Below are 19,610 nucleotides of genomic sequence, written 5' to 3' on the forward strand. Positions count from 1 at the left end.
AGATGGCAGAGAACAGTGTATGAGAAACCAAAGCCTTAGTATACCTTGGGGTGTGGGGGAAATTTGCAAACAGAAGTTACACAGAATGTTAGTTGCTCTTATAATAAAAAAACAAAAACAACAAAAAACAGCAACAACAAAAAAACCTGGGAAACTTTCTGTTTAGGAAGAAAATGTGAGACAAGGTCAGACCCCCTCAAGGGGAATCAGAGCCAAGCTAGGATGTATCCAATAGCTTTGAAGGGGAGAGAAGTGGGAAGTGTTCCTCTGAGAGGAGGAACAAGGACCTTGCAAACCGCAGTAGAATCCTGGCAGTGGGGACCTATAGATGAAGAAATGTGACAGTAACGCTGAGCAACCGGCTTTGGCAAGAGCCTGACATCTATCTGAGGAAAAAAGTTGCAGAATGCAGCTAAGTGCTGACCCAGACTGGCTTTCATTCGCAGATGCGATTTTCTGAAAGAAGCTAAATAAAAGGCTTTGCCCGTTTAGCGTATATTGCTGCAGTTACTGCAGCTACGCTATTTCGTGTGTCAGGAGTAGACAGGGAGCTCTCGTAGTACCCATGGAGCTGTCCTGGCAAGGACGAGCCCTGCCGGCGTTCCCGCTCTGCGTTCCCGGCGGTGCCCGCTACCCCCGTTACACGGGCGGCCGGCCCGGGGGCCGAGCGGGCACCGGGCTGTCCCGGCGGCGTTTGCCCCGGCGCGCCGAGCAACAGGAGGCGGGTCTGGAGCCGGGCGGGCTGACAGCGAGCCCCGCCGAGCCCGCCTGCCCCGCGCCGCGCTCCCGCCCGGCGGCACGGCACGGCACGGCACGGCACGGCACGGGACGGCAGGACACGGCGCAGTCCCAGGCGCCGCCGCCTCGTCGCTTCTCCCTCCCGCAGCCCCCCAGCACCGGCAACAGGCCCCGAGCAGCGCAGCAGGGCCCGTCCCACTCACCGCCGCGGCACGGCCGCCGCCGCCTCCCCCGCGGGCAGCCCCGGGGCCGCGCTGCCGCTCCCCCGCCGCGCTGCGGCCGCTCGGGCGCTCGTCAGCCTCGGCGGGGCCGCCCGGCACCGGCCCCGCCGCTCCGGGGGCTGCGCGGAGGGCCCGCCCTCGCCGCCGCGGCCCGGCCCGGCGGGCGGTGTTATGTAAGCCGGGCCGGCCCGCCCTGCGAGCGCCGCCGGCCGCGGAGCTCCCGCCGAGGGCAGCGGGGCCGGGCTGTCCTTGCGGGCGGGCGGCCGTGGGCGCCAGGTGAGCACCGCACTCGGCTATTTTTAGCAGAGTAAAATGCAGCAGGAGAGGAGAAGCTGAATGTCTCACAGTGCCGGGTTCTGGGGGACCCGGAGCTCTGGGTGACACCCAACACCAGGCGACGGGCGACGAGCCCCGGGCGATCCTTGCACGTGCCGGTAGCTCCGGCGATCCGTGCCAACAAGTGGAGAAGTCTCTTAAAGCTTCTCTTGAATGGCCAGCAAGCGGGCAGGCAGGCAGCCTGCATCTTAGCAGTTACACGTGCGTGAAACAGCCCCAGCTCATCACTGGCAGTGCCAACAGGAATGCGTGAAGCGGTGTTTTGGGGAAAAAAAATCAACGAAAACTTAGGAAACAAAACCTGTTTCCACCGTAGTACTGATTCAGGCACAAAGTCTATTGCGTGTGCTCAATTATGCAAAAAAAAAATCAGAAGCAAAAGGAGCAGCAGTGGAGGTGCATTGCCAACCACAGCGTCGGTTCTGTGGCCCAAAGAAGCCAGTCGTTAACATCTTGTGCTCCATCTGCAGCATCAGAAAGTTGTAATCATATGAGCCTGTGTGCTGAACCACTGGGAGGGAAGGAGGAAAGAATGAACAGCTTCTTCATATTTCAACAATAATATAATGTAAACAAACTGAATGAGTCTGTGAAAAACTTGTATTTCATAAAGCATTAAACCATCCTCTTTGGCAGGGGTTATATTGCTGCCCTCTGCTGCTGGGAAGTTGGGCGGTTCATCTGCCTAACGAGCAGAAAAACGGGCTATTTGCGATAAAAATCTCTGATTACACTAACAGTTCTGTGGCCAAGGGCCTCGAGATACATAGTTCAAAAGTGAAGGGTGAGCTCCCCAGTCCTGCGAGAGGCAGGGGACGACAGCTCTCTAAGGCCGGGTGGGATGGCTGCTTCACCAGCAGTGTTCTCTGGGCTTTCATGGGCTCACTTCTGCTACAGCCAGCGAGGTGGTCTGCCATCCATGTGCCAACACACTCTTAACTGGAATAGCTCCGTACTTTTATTGCTCCCAAAGCATCAAGAATCCCTATCCCTCACTAGCAGTGAAAAAGGTCACAGGAAATTTTGTCAGAACTTCATGGTAAGGATTGCTCTTTTACAGCTGGTTCTGACCTTGAAGCTTCAACTGCCCTCAGTGTATACTGTAGTGGTACAATTTGGAGTGACTATGACATTTTAAATTGTCATTGGGAGGGCAACTGAATGCTGTAATCTCCTTGTGTTACTGGACAAGCCTTTCAACCAACTTGCAAAATAATTAATTTGCTAGTTTGGCTTTGACAGACAATTTATTTGGAGGAAGTTCATAGAGACAATGTGTAAAATTGAATCTATGCCTATGCAACTGCCCTTGCCCATGGTAATTCAGAGCTGACTATCTCTCAATGACCTTTGGAATAGTGTGAGGAAATGGATACAATCCAAAAGGGTTACACTCCAAAGGAATGTGTCTAGAATAGGTAGATGACAGAGAATATAAAATCTTACTCGTCAATTTGCCTTAAGAAAGCAGGTTCAGTTATCATGGTGAGTACACAAACACTGTTAATGACAGAGACTAATTCCTTAGGAAACCACCCCGTAAGAAGTTACTTTGCATACCCAGACCTTTTAAACCCCTTGTATTAAGAAAGCTTGCTGGTGGGGGACAATACATCACTGTATCTAAAAATTGCTTGAATTAAGCTCCTTTTCTGCATTTCCCCATGTGGAGGCTTTCATGGCTCTGATTCTACTCCCTCAAACAGCTTGTACATGCTGAGTTAGAAAAATCCCTACACACAGGCAAACAGCAGGCATTAAATAAAGGAGCATTCAGTGCATTACTCAAACAATAAAAAGCTGCCCACAAACCACACCTAAATGACAAAGGAGAGGTTAGAATGACTGCAAGCCGTGTGGAGTGGTGGAGGGGCTTCTGAAAAGGAATGAACAGCAGCCCTAGCTCTCTTTCTTTGGAAGAAAGGAATATATTTTTAGAAGCAGTTAGCCTGGCCTATAAACCAAACCACAAGTATTTAGTCAGTGAATATACAGCATTTTCAGGCATTTCCTGTGATGAGCAGAATGCCCAAGAGACTGGGTGGAAAGCACCAAATACTACAAAAGTGTTGGCATGGTTTACTACACAGGAGGGCCTGCATGATGTCTGGAGGGTATCAGAGAACCACTTAAAATGCTGCAGGGTAGCTGCTCTCTCTTATTAGTGTAACACACCCATTGATTCATGCTCATAGCTGATGACAAACTAGTATTACAAGATACTAGGATGTTTTCCTTTATGTTTGCTTGGGTACAGCAATACAAAATTGTTATTCAAATAATGAGTCACATGGCAGGGTGGGAGGGACAGCATTTGTTGGCAAGAGTAACATTTCTGTGCAGCATACCAGTGACATGTCTTCAGCGTGAGAGGTTTCAATATTGGAGCTTCTCAGCATTTTCTGCGTGTTGTGTTATAGCTACAAGACATTTCACATTGCTTGACAGAAAGCTTTTGTGGGTGGTGGGGGGAGTTGCTACACAAGAACTCTCTCCTCAGTTAGTGAGGAATCAAGAACTCGAAATGCTGATGACAAAGCAACATATCCTCAGGAGCACTAGGCCAAGGACCCCACTGGCAAATCAGGCTAACTTCCTGTCCTTTATTGACCCAGAGACCACATGAACTTAAACCCAGCATTTCATATTCTCCCTGCTGCACATGCTGGATTCTACCTTTTGTCCAATTTGGCTCCACACCTGAGCACTGACTGACTACCTCCACAGGAAAGTGCAACTTTGTGCGACTGGATCAGTCCTGACACCCTGACACTTTCAGAGTTCAGCCAATTTTTTTTTTTTGCATTAAATTTGGCAGAAAAATAACACCCTTTTCATTCCAACTGACCTCAGATACCAAGAGGGGCTGGGGAAAGCTGGGCTTATTTTGAGTGAGAGCAAATTCAACACTAAGGAACAGAAATTCAGGGCAAATGGGACACTGTAATTCCAATTACGTTCAATAGGAACTACCACATTTTCAAATTCACAAATGATGTGATACACTCCAAGTCTGGTCACATCCAGTGAACTCTCAATGCTGCCCTAGAAGTCCAGCCCTCATCAATTACTATCACAGCCAGGTGCAACACACTGTCAACACATGGGCAGGGTCATAATGGAAGAGAAGGCTCCAGGGAGAACTTACAGCACTTTCCAGTACCTAAAGGGGGCCTCTCTGATGTGCTTTGAAAGTGTGAAGGAAGCAGCAGCAAAATGGAAAGCTGGAGGTTTAGGAAGATGCAGTGCTTTTGTAACTGACAGAAATGTCCCCCTATTGCCACTCAGCAAATGAGCCAGGGGAAGCCAAGACTCCATGAAAATCAGGATTTGAAACCAAATCTCCTGTGTCAAATTTGACTGGATTAGGTTTCCTTCCTTACTACTCTCAACAATTTTTTTTTTTTAATTATAGAAGCTGTCAACAACTAGTTTAAGAATATATTCTCTTAAGTCCCCTGAAGAGAGAACAAAGACAACTGTTGATCAATGATATTCCATAATTAAAGTTATTCCTTGCTTCCCTTCCCACCACAAATATAGTTTTATTATACCAATTTCTCTGAGACTCACAGTAGTCTAGAGCTACACTTTCACCAGTATTAGTCTCCCTTTTCCTAGACATGGTAGGTTTGTAGAACAATTTGTTTAGATCTAGTCTTTTAAGGGATTGGAAATACATACTGCCCCAAACAACTGCTGTATGCCAGTGTTTAAAGGACTGTCAATCTAGGAAGTCTTTAGTTTTACTTTCCTCCTTCCATGGCACACAGATGTTAAACCATTCACGACAGTAGTCAAGCATGAAACTAAAACAGGGCACAGATCTACTTGTTCTGATTGTCTCAAACTAAAGTACAGTGACAGAAAGCAGCTGGGAGGGTACACTTTTGTCTCCTCCTGTCTCCCAGGACTAGCGAGGATGGAAAAGTAGTATGTGAACAAAGAGCAAAAGGGTTGCTGATAAGAAAGGGAGTCCAAGGATGATTCAGAGTGATCCGAGCATCACTGCAACAAGGAAAGTGATTGTTCTGAAACTCAGAGCTTTTTCCCAGGCTGAAAATGCTTTTGTTTGTCTGTTTAAAATAAAGTCAAGCTGATTATAAAGCAGGCCTTTATACAAGCCCAAGAACTGCTACAATTAAATGACACACAACTTTCAGGGCCAAGTTCTTTACCCTGCAATTTGCTAGCTATGTCGAGGCTGGGGAGCAATCTCAGCTGCTGTGGATATCAGCAAGGGAAGAAGGCTACTATGAACTTCGGAGGAAACACTTAAAATACTGCAGGATGGAAACTTCAATCACTGAATTGCAAGAAATTAACTTAAAGGGAAGCATTAGAAAGCATGCAATTATTTTACAGGAAATTTAGGAAAGATGTATATGCTTGCATTTGTGGAGAAACTGCTTGTTCCGTGAAAGAACTGCTTGTCCTCTAAAGCACATCGTTAGTAACTGTCCCCCAAAAAAACCTTTTTGGGTGATGCAGTTATAAAACCACTGCATGTGCACAGTGAGAGTAATGAAAATCACTGTATCTATATGCAGCATTTGGAAGTACTCTTTGAAAAGTCAGATTTTCAAAATATACACATATTCATACTTCAAAAACAGAGAATAAAAACATTTTAGAACATCAAAAAAAAAAAACCCAAAAAAACAAAAAACCAAACCCAAACCTCCCTCATCTGTATATTGTTATTTCTGGTTTTACAAGTTTGTCTTTTTAATTAACTGCATCAATCTAAAAATTCAAGTTTCTGGGCTCCCCTTTAAGAGTTTGCATTTTTGCCTCCCACAAGAGATACTTTTACCCTGCTTCATCTTTGAGTCCACACATTATGAATACAAGTATGCCCAACCCACCAACTCCTCCTCTCCCGTTTTAAGTTTTTGCTACATGTTTGGGTCTGATTTTCTTCACATCACATAAAAACTCTGCAGACCAAGTGATAAAATATAGTCCTACTGTACTCATGGACACTTTTAACATACACACGACATCAGTATCTGTGGTCAGCAGGCAGGGATTTAAAGCCCAGCAAGTTTAAAGCAGCTGACTTCACAAACACACATTCCTAGAAAAAATGAAAGAAAGAATAAAAGGTGTGCAGAGAAAAGAAAATCTTTATTGAAATATTGTAGCACCAAGCTTAAAAACTCTTAAGATACACAAAAAAAACCTTATCATTAAGATTCTTCATACCAATTCCTTCTACTTTACAAACACAGCGATGTGTGCAAAACTCCTGAACTTTTACTTGGGGAAATTATCCATACAGATGAAAAGTCACATGTGATGACATGCTTGGTACTGTCTTCTGCCACAGAGATCAAATGACTAGTGTTGAGTTTTTGTAACAAGATGTGTTTCTCAAAATTACATAGCAAAATACTGTAATTAAAAAAAAAAAAAACAAAACCAAAACGAGATTAGGTAGTTCAGAAGTGCTGAACGAGAAGGAATGTAACCACTGAGGCACCAAGCAATCAGCCCTGCCCCTGTGGTCAGTGTGTTCTCAGGCTCACCCAGACCGAAGCTGCCAGGGCCCCCTCGTGGTCACGACATGCACGATAATCGCAGATGCTCGTTTTCAAAATAAACTGAGCCAATGAAAGCGCCCCTGTCACCACTGCTGTGACACAGCGTGCTGGCAAACCTTAACCGGGGCGCAAGAATCCTTCTTACAGGCAATGAGTGCCCTGGGGTTTTCCCAGCCTTACTAAAGGCCAACACTTGCAGCACTTTAAAAAAATGACAGTTGTACAAATTACCGTACCAGAGACCAAGACCCTGTTTCTGTGACACTGGAGAAAAGTGAGAGCGCAGGAAGCAAAGAACAGGACGTGCACACAGTTCCAGTCCCACTCCCTAGCTGTAGGTACAGTTTGTGGTAATTGGGAGTGGGGCTGTGGCCATCCCCAATGGGCACAGCTGTGAAAAGCAGGTGAGCAGCATTGACAGCAATGAGCCATGGAGTGCCCAGGGACACTGACCAACCACAAAGGGAAAAGAGGGCACACAGGTGCAATGCATGAACACGAGTGGCAGAAAAGGCTGGGGTAAAGAACAAGATGAGCAGACACTTGCAGCCTTCTGAAGTGATGTGGTGCTGCTCTGCATGGGCAGATGCTTGCAGCCTTCTAAAGGGGTATGGTGTTACTCTGTATGGGTTGAAGCTTTATGACTGTACGATGATACTCTGTATCCTGGCTGTCTTGACTGTGGCATGTGCTGTGGCATCTGCTGTGACACCTAGCCTTCTGCAGCTCAGGACTTGATACCATAATGGCATCTTTATATTGGGCAGATCAATTTTTTTCATGAGCTTGTCCAAGATCTTTTTCTAAGGCATGTCAAAGATTTTAGCACTCCTAATTGGTGGATGAAGAGAGGCCAGATGTGTTGTCACTAGAGGCATTATTTCTTAGTTCTGCATGGAAATAGATACATATAAAGTCATGCTTCCTCTGTAATACTGAAAGACTCAAGAAACTCTACCATCTGCAAATCGGAAACAAGGATCTAACAGATTTTCATATGCCAGAACAGTTGCAAGCAGCTTGCTTACCCCAAAGAATAAATCTACTCCTCTAACACAGAGGTCATACTACTTGTCCTCGCTTCAAGACAGTCACAATTCACAAAGCTCAGTGCAAAGAGGCACACTGTGATATCAGGGTCATTGAGAAGTAAATTAAGTCTAGAGAGTGCCTGATTTAAAGGTCCACATTCAAGCCTGACCATGACCTTCCATTCTATTTGTTAAATGTGGGGCTCTGACATTTCTCCCTGGACGATTACCATGACTCCTCTCTGCCAAAGGTATCTTTACATGGTTTAAATCAAAAAACTGCCTTAGGTCATGTTTATCCCCATCAGTTAAATTGATACAGGTCACTTTGTAAATGTTCTTCACCGGTCTCATTTATGAAATGGAATGTTGTATTTTAAGGCTAACGCAAACATTTAGGAATGTGCCATAAATCCACTGATCTAATTTAATTAATCCATGGATATAATTTAATCCAGTTCAGAAACAAATTTGCTGATAGACCTCCAGGTGAGACACAAAACAGGAAGTTAGGTACAGTTCAGATTTCAAAATGTCAGTTTTCCTGTAAAACCCCCACAGCATTTCTATGTTTCTGCTGTTTGTGGCACAACTTTTTAAAACTAGCATATTTCTAAAATAACCAGGAACATTTCAGAGATGTGTTTTCAGTGTTCACAATTCAGGCAGCCCAGAATTGTAAACACATTTTAAACATTCATAATTCTCTCAAAACTGAGGATATATTGGTGCTGCCAGATGTTAACATGATGGTACACGGAGATTATTTACCTGGCATGCAAAACAGGTGGAGCTCAAGCTATCCCACTTAAAAACTTCAATAAACAAAACAACCCCACCTAAATGGAGCTCAATTGTTAGGGCACAACAAGGAACTTTATTTGCAGTCACTATCACAACTCAGAATGACACAGAGATATCAGACTTGAACATGAAGACATGCCCTGTTCTGATAAGCTGAAATGAGACTTTTCTTTCTCACTGGCTAACTTAGCCCTCCCCTTTTTAAAAACAAATAAAAACCCTTTTGCTGACAGTTATCATCCTTAGATGTCCACCTCCTGCTACACTACGTGAGAACAAATCACAAACTTATAAATCTTAATTCTGTTCTGCAGCAGAATGCCTGATGTTAACCCAGTTTATGACTGACTGTGAGCATGTAAACCCTGCAGTTTGAATACTGGTGCTTTTATTAGTGCTTTCAAAATGAGGTGACAGGTCTTCTAACAGGAACATCAGCAAAATGTCGGGAGTCTTTGCAAATTCCATTAATGTTTCTTCTGAACAGATGATTTAAATCATTATCTGGAAAACACAAAAAGCTTCACTTAGACTAAGAGAAGGTGAAACCTGGTGACATAATTATCTGTTTCTAGAGTGTACATGGACAAATTGTTCTAAGTCATATCAGTAGGTTAAAGTGTTTATCCTCTAATTGAGTGCTGCATATTTCATAATCCAAAAGTATTTGACCATACTAAATATTGTATTAAAAAGCATTCTGTTAAGCTTAATATCTCATAGGGCAATCTCTTAAAACTACAGTAACTACAAATTCAGTACTTCTATTGAACCTAGTACACAAGACTTCTGAGAAGCTTTCCAGCATTTTATAGCAGTTTTTTCAGTGTTCAGCAGACATTACTCTATTTGCTAAACAATATCAGACTGCAAAGTTGCTCTTACTGTTGATAGATCAATAATGACATGGGAGAAGTCATTACCTCCGTGGCAACAGCGTGGCAGCTGTGGGAGGAATATTGCGCACGCCGCTGCTGCGCTCCGACAGCCGTGCCTCGGCTTCCTCCCGTGCTGCTCTCTCTGCCAGCCTGGTGTGCCCAGGGTACCAACAACCAAGGGCACCTCTTGGACTACAGAGGACTAAATTACAGCTCTGCTTACGTGATTTCTGAAAGAACGTATACTCACAAGGGTTTATTGCACTTGAGTCTGATGTCTTTATCCTTAATGAACCATCCCTTTGTAGGAGCAGAGAGGACAAAATTCAGAAGGCAAATATCACAGTATTCTGTTCTTAGCCCAATATTTCATTGAAAGAAAACAGTTGCCTTTAAGAATAAAAAGGTATCTTTCTTGTCAATCAATTTTATTTAATTCCACTTTGACTCCGCAGGATCTGAAAGTGGCAGGAGTCTTTATACTTGATTAAAATGACAAAAGAGACCCCTTGGGATATTACATTTAACATTTGTTATGTCTTTGCATATTGAAATAGTCCAACAAATAGGAAAACATACTTTTGCTCTGTGTAAGTTACTGCAGTTCCATCTAGCATGAACAGGACATTTTTTTTCATACTTCACAACCTTCACCATGTCAATCACAACATATTAACCACAGAAAGCAAACACTGCTCTGTGTCTTGACCACCATGGCTGAGCCTGGCTTGTGATGTTCTGTTGGAAGCAAAACATACCAACTCACAAAATACATGGTGTTCATCAGCAACACAACTTTGCCCTCAGATTAAAAGTGTTTCCTCACAAATACATCTACTTTTAAATACTGCAGCAACACTGTACTTATTCATAACCTAGTCACATGGGAAGACAAAGGGTAAGTTTGCAACAATTCCCTTCGGAATCTGTTCTTAATAAATTTAAATAAAAGGCAACAGAAATGATCCTGAGGGTGGCTTCAAAAAAATCAATACAAAGTTGTCACTCAAGCATCAGCTGGATTCCACAAAAACAAGAATTAGGCAAGCACTCTTCTGAATGCTAATAACAAGCTGGTCTGCAAAACTCTCACAAGAACAGAACTGGATGGTAGAAGTTCTTTTCCTTACAAATATAAATAAGACAAGTGGTCATTAATATACCAAAAGTCCAGATGCTACAGCTGCAATATAAATTAGCACTCAAAATACACTGTGACTTATCATTCGTGAGAGACTGTATTTTAGTACAGAGGAAAACTCATCAACATTTTCTTCTACTTACAGGATAGGGCCTGCTGCTTTGGGAGACCGCCACGCTCTGTGCCAAGTTCTTGGAAAGAATACGGCATCTGCCCAGGAGCCCGAGCAAAGCTGGCTGCACAGGCGGCCGTCTGCAGGACACGTTCCAAACCCAGCACTTCCCTGGCTAACATTAGGCACTTCTGCCCTTACTCCAGCACCAGCCTTTTGAAGCATCCTTCCGCGCAGGCAGCCAGCCCAATCTCCCTCCCATTTTCCCATCCCGCTGCCGCCCCTGCCAGGTGCTCGGGAGAAAAGATCAAGCTGTACAAAACTACCCGGGTCTCCACCATCAGCACCAAGCCCGAGCACGCAAAGCACCGCTGCTTTCTCAAGGACAAACCGCCTGCTTTATCCCATCCAAAATCAACCAAACCCGGGCAAATGAACGCAGTCAAATCGGTCCCCGGACACAGCCAAAGCCAGGAAGGAGACAGGCCCGTGCAGCAGTTTGCCGACTGCCCACACACAGCCTCCGCCGCCCACGAGGACACAAGGTGCCAAAGGAACGGCGCGGCTCGTCCAAAAGCGGCTTCTCCGCTGCCACCGGCGCACCTGAGCGCGCTTGAGCCCCGCGGCTTCACCCCGCACAGCCGGCGCCACTCCAGCGCAGCCCGGCTCCCCCAGCCCCTTCCCCAGGGATCTGCCTTGACCCTTAGACAGCCCCAGCCCGAGGGAGCTCCACCAAAGGGCCGTCAGGATAAAACCCAGACCCTGCCCGAGGGCCGGCGGCGCCGGCACGGCCCGGGTGTCTTCGAGAGCCCGCAGGGGCAGGCTGAGCACAGCAGCGGCAACCCAACACCGCCTCCCCGCCGTGCGGCTCGGCGCTCCCCGCGGCCCCACGGAGCCGGCGGGAGGCGCAGGAGGGGAAGCGCGGCCCGTCCATGCCGGGGATGGCGCAGGGCGCGAGCGCACCGGCAGCACCCTCCGCGTGCGGCCACTACCCGGAACCGGAAGTAGCCTCATACCAATCACCCCCGAGCATCCCGAGAAAAGCCCCGCCCCGGGGCAGCCTGACCAATCGCGTCCAGGGAGAGGGCGGGATTAATCGATCCACGGTGGATTGACAGGCTCCTCTCCCAATGCGGCCGCAGCCGCTCTGTTCCCTCCCCTAGGAAAGCGGAGCCACCTCAGGGTTGCTGGGCGGGACAAGTCTCGCCGTATCTCAGCGCTATTGGCTGGTAGTGTTGATTGGCGGGTGCCTGCGCCTATGGGGAGGAAGCTCTCCGGCGGCCCGTCGCGCCGTGCGCCAATGGGCGGGCAGTGCGGCCGCGGTGCGGGGCGGCGGTGCCGGCGGCGGGGCGATGAGAGCGGCGGTGCGGGCGGCGTGGCGGATCGGAACCGCCGCCGCTCTGCGGGGCCGGGCCGGGCGCCCGCTCTGCCAGGCGGCCGGGGACGGTGGCGGGGCTGAGGGCGGCGGCGGCTCGGGGTCGCGGGAGGCGGTGGAGCGGCTGGTGCGGGAGCACCCGGTGGTGGTATTCATGAAGGGCAGCCCGGCGCAGCCGCTCTGCGGCTTCAGCAACGCCGTGGTGCAGATCCTGCGGCTGCACGGCGTGGAGGATTACCGCGCCCACGACGTGCTGCAGGACCCCGACCTCCGCCAAGGTCAGCGCCCGGGTCACCTCTGGGGGCCGCCTCCCGGGGCCTGGTGGGCGGCAGAGCCGGGGCCGGTTCCCTGTGGGGAGGGCCCTCGGGAGCTGCTGGCGGGTCGGGCTTGTCTGAGCGCCCCTGACCTCGGGCGCTGTGGGAGCGGCCCCTGCCCGCTTGTCCCACCCGTAACTTGCCTCTTCCGGCTTTGTTGGGTGGGCTGGGTCGGGCTCTGTTGTTTTTTAGCGAGGCTGGGTCGTGGGGAGAAGGGCAGCGGAGCTGGGGAAGGGTCTGGAGCCCGTGTCCTGTGAGGAGCGGCGGAGGGAGTTGGCGGTGTTTAACCGGCGGAGTGCCATGGTGCATGGGACGGGCGCCCTTACTGCTCTCTGCAGCTGCATGAACGGAGGCTGTAGCCAGGTGGGCATCGGCCTCTTCTCCCAGACAGCAAGGGACAGGACAAGAGGACCTCTTGTTTAGGTTGTGCTGGGGGAGCCTTAGGTTGGGTTGGATGATAAGAGGAGTTTCTTCACGGGAGGGGTGATTAGGGTTGGGATGTGCTGCCCAGGGAGATGTTGGGAGTCACCGTCCCTGGAGGTGTTTAAGGAAGGACAGTGCCATGTCCAGTTGACAAGTTCAGTCATGGGTTGGACTCGATGATCTCAGAGGTCTTTTATAACCAGTTAATTCTGTGATTCTGTTTGAGTGTTAGTAGAACTGTAAGTGTATGGCAGAGATGTGCCATTGAGGTTGCTCCCCAAACGCCCTGGTTTGGTTTTTGTGACCCTCGTAGTGTTCAGGAGGTCTCAGTTATCAGCAGAGCGCAGTTGTGTGTGCAGGGTGATGATTGGAGATCGGGCTCTTTGTGCCACGCTGCCTTGCCTGGCTCACAGATAGAGAGCTGCATCAAAGACCTCTGAAATACTTCATTATCAGGTTTTGTCTTCCCTGTGAACAGTATGGTGAAATTTCACATATGGCTTGGACTTGTACTGCTTGATTCCCAGCTGGTACTGCCTGCTGGGATTCTCTTGATAAAGTACAAATTTATGCTAATCATTTGCACAAGAAATACTTAGTAATATTTTCACCATTACTGCACAAGTGGTAGTAGCTGTTCTAGATAAGGTTTTATTGCCAGCTGTGGAAAGCTAGTAATCTATACTGGTAATGCTTTTCAGCTTTCCCTCTTCAATGAGCATAGCTGATTGTTGAGGTTTTACGTGGTTATTTGAGAAAGTTTTAAACCAAAAAAATACATGCAAGTACATGGTAATTAGTCTTGTATGTGTGTGACATTAACAGTTCTTGCCCATAATACACTAAAGTGTGCTGTAAAGGCATGTGCTGGCGTGTATCAGGTGATTTTGTTCTCCTTTATTTTTGGTGTCATCTGACTAACTTTTTTATTAGCTCTTAGCTAAAAGGCAGATTTTTCCAGTCCTTGTTTGCTTTTCTATTCACAACTATAATAGTTGGTATGGTATAAAAGCTTAGATACTGGAATTTCTGTGTAATGACATCTTTTGTTAATGAAGGTTGATTTTGTTCAAGTAAATCTTCCTCTGCCTTTGCAAGTGAATCATGGTAATTTTCTAAACTTTTTTTACATATATGAAATTTATTAATTGTACAGTTTGCTAGTACAAACTCTTATCTCTTCCCACAATTCATAAACTAAAAAGGAGGAAATAAAACCCTGGAATCAAACCATCAGCATTTCACTTTTGGCTGAGGGGGCTTTGGTGAGCCTCTGAATGAGCAGTGCCTTTATAAGTTACTGTCCTTGAGCACTTGACCATGTGAATAGATTGTATTTTCTTTCTATGTAACTTAGATTTTTCCTCTCACATGAACTCGGGCTTGTGCTAGGCTATGAGAGAGGTTATTGCCCTCCTGGCTACCTGAGCTTTAAATTGAAATTAATGTCTTGATCGAGCCCTCCAGTGTCTAAGCTACACAGAATGCAGTTACGGAGCGTACCCTTGCACAATATCCTGCTGGTTCTCAGGTGCTCAGAGGAGTTCTTCTGGTCCTTTCCATGCCCCAGCTTTGGCACCTGTCCAGCTGTGCAGAGGGCCAGCTCATTTTATTAACTGGATCACTGGGCCTGCAAGTTGAAGCAGCAGTTTGTACGGTGAGCTGAGTGCCAGAGCCAGCACGAAGAACGGAGCTTTGGAGAGGTGGGGAGTGACACAGCCACAGCAGAATTCTTGTACTCCTTCAGCTGTATTACCTACTGTACTCTAAAAAGCCAGGATGTGCCTGCTTCTGTGGGTGGCAACTCTGACAGAGGAGAGGACAGGGCTGCTCCAAGTTGTAGTTGTCTAAGTTGTCAACCCTGTTTCAGCAGTGACTGCCTGCAGGCCAGGATCTGGCTTCGAGTGCCAGACATTTAGATATGCACCTAATCTGCACTGCATGGAGGCTGGTGAGTGGGTGTGGAACCTTTAGCTTTGGAAGTATCAAGTACATCAGCAAAAGACTGATCTGCAATGAGATCTCTGTATGAGAGCTGGCCACCAGCTTTGTGTTCACCCGAACCTAACTTCAATGTTTGAATAAATGTCTGCTTATTTGTGGTTGGGGCAGGCTGTTGGAGAAGGGGTAATTCAGGCATGTCTGGTTTGCTTGTTGGTTTCTTGCCTATCTGCAGCTATTGAAACACCTTATTTTTAGCTAGTTATTGTTCAATTGGTGAAACATACACTGTGCTAAAATATGGCAAGCTGTAAAGCTAGAACAACTCCCCTGCCTGCCTCTTTACCTTAAAACTCAGATCTGTGAAACTAGAGTTATTGGTACTTCATGTGATCTGTCTGAACTTGAGCTGAAGATACACTTTCCTGACACAAATCCTTCCTTATCAAAGCTGGTCTAAGAGACCTTGGCACTCTCTTGGGCTCCATGGCAATTCAGGTTTCTCTAAGTTGGCCCTCAGCTGATGAACAGTGTTAGACTGGTTCCAGTCACTGAGGCAGAGACACTTGAGATTACATACTGGAAAATCCGTGGTTTAAACTGTTGGGGTAGGTCACCCTCAGATTATTTTCTTTGCTGTCTGTCTTCACATTATCTAAGCATGGGATGCTGCCAAGCAGGTGTTCTTGATCCTTTCTCCTACCCTTGGCAAGCCTTCCCTCAGTAAAGCTTGTATCAGTGCTAATGGTACTCGGGAATAGGCTGCACAGGGAAGTGTTGAATCTCCATCTCTGGAAGTGTTTCAAAGGCATGTGGATATGACACTTGGGGTATGGTTTACTGGTAAATGATGGTGCTGAGTTAACAGTTGGATTTGATGATATTAGAGGTCTTTTCCAGCCTTAATGATTCTGTGATAGCCATGAAAATGTGTTGCTTTTCTGGAGCAAGTATGGTAGGAATGAGTGCTGCTTGATTCAGTTTTTTGACGTGGCCCATCCTTTATCAGTGCTAATGCTGCCAAGAGAGGCTGAGAATGGGTAACTGGAGCTGGGGAGAGGGGTGGGAGTGTGCTGGGTACCCGTTTCAGTAGCTCTTTGCACCAATCCTGGCTTCACAGTTACCTTCAGTGTGCTACCAGAGCTGTCAGACTGGAGCTGACAGTTTCACACCTGTGGAGTGTGTTTTTCCAAAGTAAACAGCAGTACAAGCAAGGAGCCAGTCTGCAGAGAGGGGGATGGAGATCCCTTGGGATGTCCAAAAGAATCATCACAGACATGCACCCTGAGTGCAGCAAGCGCGGCCCAGGCTAACCTGCTGTAACACCAGTGCAGCAGGGTCAGCAGCTGCTCCCTGGGGTGAGGCTTGGGTGCCCAGTGGAGCGAGGGTTCCATTTGTGACTTGGGAGAGCCCCAGGACTGAGGCATTTAAAGCAGCTTGTCCAGCACGAAATGCAGCACACAGAGCAAATGAGCTTGATGTTATTCTTATTTTTATCTGAAGCTGGATAGGTCCTTGAGAGTACTATCAGTGCTTTATGTGTATGCAGTCGGGTCCTTGAAGAAGGTATTTCTGTAAAAGAATTATTGGTGTAAATATTACCTTGGAATGCTCATTAGCAGAAGGTTTATTATGCAGAGCCCTTGGTTCTCAATTCATGTTTAGCATTACAGTATCTTAAGGAAAAATGAGCCCTATTTCATATCCGCAGTGGCTCTTTGATCAGGATCATCCTTAGGCATGTCTTAATCATGGAACACAGTTTTTCATTAAAACCTTGATGGGTTAAAAGATATTTAGCGCAGTTTAAGCAGTTTTGATACTCCAAGGCCAAAGAGCATTTAAGAAAAGTATTGGTAAGTGGAAATTGACATCAAAGCTTAAAAGTTCTGCAAACTACAAGTGGTGATGATGGAGGTTAGATGGTTATGGGTTCCCTTTGGCCTTGAATTATATGCTAAACTTTCTGGTTTGGGCTTACAAATTATTGGTTGTCCATGCACAAAATCTGAAGTAAGAATAAAATCTCTTAGCTGATGTATGTGGTGGTTAGAAACACTAAGTCACAACAGTCTTTTTTTCTAAGTTACTATTATTTTAGTGGATTTTTAAAGCATGCTATATTTTGTGAAGGGGAATTAATTATTAGCTATATCGCATCTTTTATACATTAAAGTAACAATCCCACTGTATATATTTCCACTTACAGATATTTGCTAAAAAAAAAAGTGGTTTAATTTCCAATAAAACAAGCATAGTTCCAATAAAGCAAGTATAATTTCCTTACATGGTTATTTTTTTACCTTGAGTATTTTGGGTTTTGTCTTTAGTCTCCAGAAACTAAAATGTTTTCTAAGGGGAAAACAAATTATCTTGTGCTATCAGCTACTCAGGTCTGATATTTCTTGGTAGGGGGTTGGCTTCCAAGGTAAGTGGGCTCTCATGTTCTGAAAAGGTAGGTTTAAGTTTGCTTTCATGCCTTTGTTGGAAAAATTCCAGGCACTGCATGTTGAAAATACATAAAAATGTTGAATTCAAAACTTGTCATCTAATCAAATGCTTGTGGTTGTGTTATAAAAGTAGGCACAGTAGGTTTTACCCATTTCCTCTGCTACAGAAATAATGGCTTTTTGTGAAGGGTCATTTAAAAAGTGGCAAATTAGATACAAAGATTCTTGCTTAATTTTTTGTGATGTCTAAGTGCAAGCTGGTTTCAGTGTGTATCAGCTGCTCACTTTGTGTTTGTTTCTGTGAAGTATAGTTTTAAACTTTAATTCTGTACTTCACAGTTGTGACTTGAGCTGTATTTTGTTAAATGAGCACTTTTAAAAAGACTTCAGCCTTTGTGCCCCTCCCATGTGCTGTAAGGTCTGGCATTGAAAGATAAAGCAATTTGAAATTCATAAGGCCTCTACAGGGGCAAATGTATTTTGCAGTTGAAATTGCAGGAATAAGTGTAACTGTATGAGTTCACTAAAAAATACTTTAAAGTCCTTCTGGGAAATATAACAGAAAGTAAACAGTTCTCAATATTTTTCAATACTTCTCATTTCTGTAATTGATTGAAAGTCATGTTTTCTTGTTGGGAGTAAAAAGAGATGTGTTTTTCCAGTTCCTGCTTGAAGTCTGTATAGGAGCTGACCCTGTATCTTTCAACCCATATCTTTGAGTTGGGGTGAGAAACAAACCTAACTTTAATACAGTTTTTTTTCTGATAGTGCTCCTGTTATGTAGTTATCTTCTTGCCTTTATGAGAAAGGAATTGGAATATCAGTGGTGGAGTCAGGTGGAAGCAATGCATTCCTTTTAAAATACCATTCAATTAGGAGAGGGGAAGAAACCTCTAATTTTTTTTTTTTTTCTTATTTAGGAATAAAAAACTACTCCAACTGGCCTACCATCCCACAAGTGTACCTCAATGGTGAATTTGTTGGTGGCTGTGATATACTCCTCCAGATGCATCAGAATGGAGATCTTGTAGAAGAGCTGAAGAAACTGGGAATCCGTTCAGCACTTCTGGATAAAGAAAAAGACCAAGAGAAAAAGTAACATGAGGAAAAAAAATGCTGTGACAGGAATAAAGGATATCTTTGATAAGAACTTGTTGCCCATAAAGCCTTACATACTTTAGGTCGAGGAAAGCATCTGTTGGAGCTGACACTAAGTGAATGTCTCGTAGCTCATGGTAAATGTAGTGATCTTGGTATTTTGATTTATGGGTATTGTGAAAATTTGAGTATAACCACTGCACTGTAAAGCAAATGTTTGTGAAAATTTGTGTTTTAAAAAAGTTCACTTCTAAAAGCGCTCTTCTTCATTGAGGTGGGAGTAAACCAAAAGAACTAATAATATTTTTATGGGTTTTACATGTGTGATTCTCTTTGATACGTGAACCTATACAAACAGCATTTGCATTCCCTTGCTTCTCTTGAAAAAGCATTAAGTAATAGTGCATCTGTTTTTCTGTTTAACTTCTGGTGATTTGACTTCCTGAGAGCCTGTAAAACCTGTGTAATCACATACAGTATAGGAGAAAAACAGTTTTCCAACAATATGGGAGAAAAAAGATTATATGAGAGTGCATGAAATATACTTTTATTCCAAAGGGTAAAAATAAACAGAACTTGTACAAATACGTGTATAGTGGTCATTATTACTTTGTAACTTTCTGATGGCTTTTAAAACTGCTAAGAATTGTGCCTGAATATTTTATAAAACCTTTTCTACCTCTTGCAAAACAGCTTTTCCCCATGCTTATATACTCTGTGTATGGGAGTTCTGTGTCAGTGCTAAAATGTGGGAATTATTTAAGGCTTCTGTATTCTACCTTAAAATAGTACAGGAGAATACTTCAGTTATTACTGTAATCTTGTATTATTTGCTTGTTATGTTTTTATATTTGTTGTGTTTCCAAGTGTTTGCTCCTGACTGATGTGCTCAGGAGAATATAGTCTTCAAACATGGGATTTACAGATGTAATGTTCATGTGGGTAAGATGAGTGAGCAGAAAGGTTACTGAATGGATGAATATTTCTTTGTGGAAAGTCTCTGAAGTGTTCAGTACCTACCTAACCACATTTCTCTAAATGAAAACAAATTATACTATATTAACCAGTGTAGCTTCAGCTCTGTAGCAATACTGCTAAGGTTAAAAGCTAACCAAGCTATTTTTAAAGGCAGTGTAATTAATATAAACCAGTCTGCATGTGAATTAGGCAAATGGTTGGAAATAAACTGTGTTTTATGTTGA

General features: G+C 45.2%; 2 protein-coding genes and 1 non-coding gene across 3 annotated transcripts in view; 1 reads left to right on the plus strand and 2 right to left on the minus strand.

Moving 5' to 3' along the window:
- The window catches only part of SYNE3 (spectrin repeat containing nuclear envelope family member 3), a 66,641-nt gene extending 65,533 nt beyond the window's left edge, over positions 1 to 1,108 (minus strand). The window contains exon 1 of the mRNA XM_038137254.1: positions 942 to 1,108. The gene's annotated coding sequence lies outside the window, so the exon portion shown is untranslated. The remainder of the gene's footprint in view (positions 1 to 941) is intronic.
- Positions 1,109 to 9,483: 8,375 nt separating this feature from the next.
- On the minus strand, positions 9,484 to 9,755 carry LOC119702228. Its single transcript, XR_005257288.1, has one exon.
- A 2,353-nt stretch (positions 9,756 to 12,108) lies between these two features.
- Positions 12,109 to 19,610, plus strand: GLRX5 (glutaredoxin 5). Its single transcript, XM_038138821.1, has 2 exons — positions 12,109 to 12,460; positions 18,231 to 19,610. The coding sequence occupies exons 1-2, from the start codon at positions 12,160 to 12,162 to the stop codon at positions 18,407 to 18,409; spliced, it is 480 nt and encodes a 159-aa protein (XP_037994749.1). The 5' UTR covers positions 12,109 to 12,159; the 3' UTR covers positions 18,410 to 19,610.

Source organism: Motacilla alba, chromosome 5 (genome assembly GCF_015832195.1).
Source record: "Motacilla alba alba isolate MOTALB_02 chromosome 5, Motacilla_alba_V1.0_pri, whole genome shotgun sequence".
Lineage (NCBI taxonomy): Eukaryota > Metazoa > Chordata > Aves > Passeriformes > Motacillidae > Motacilla > Motacilla alba.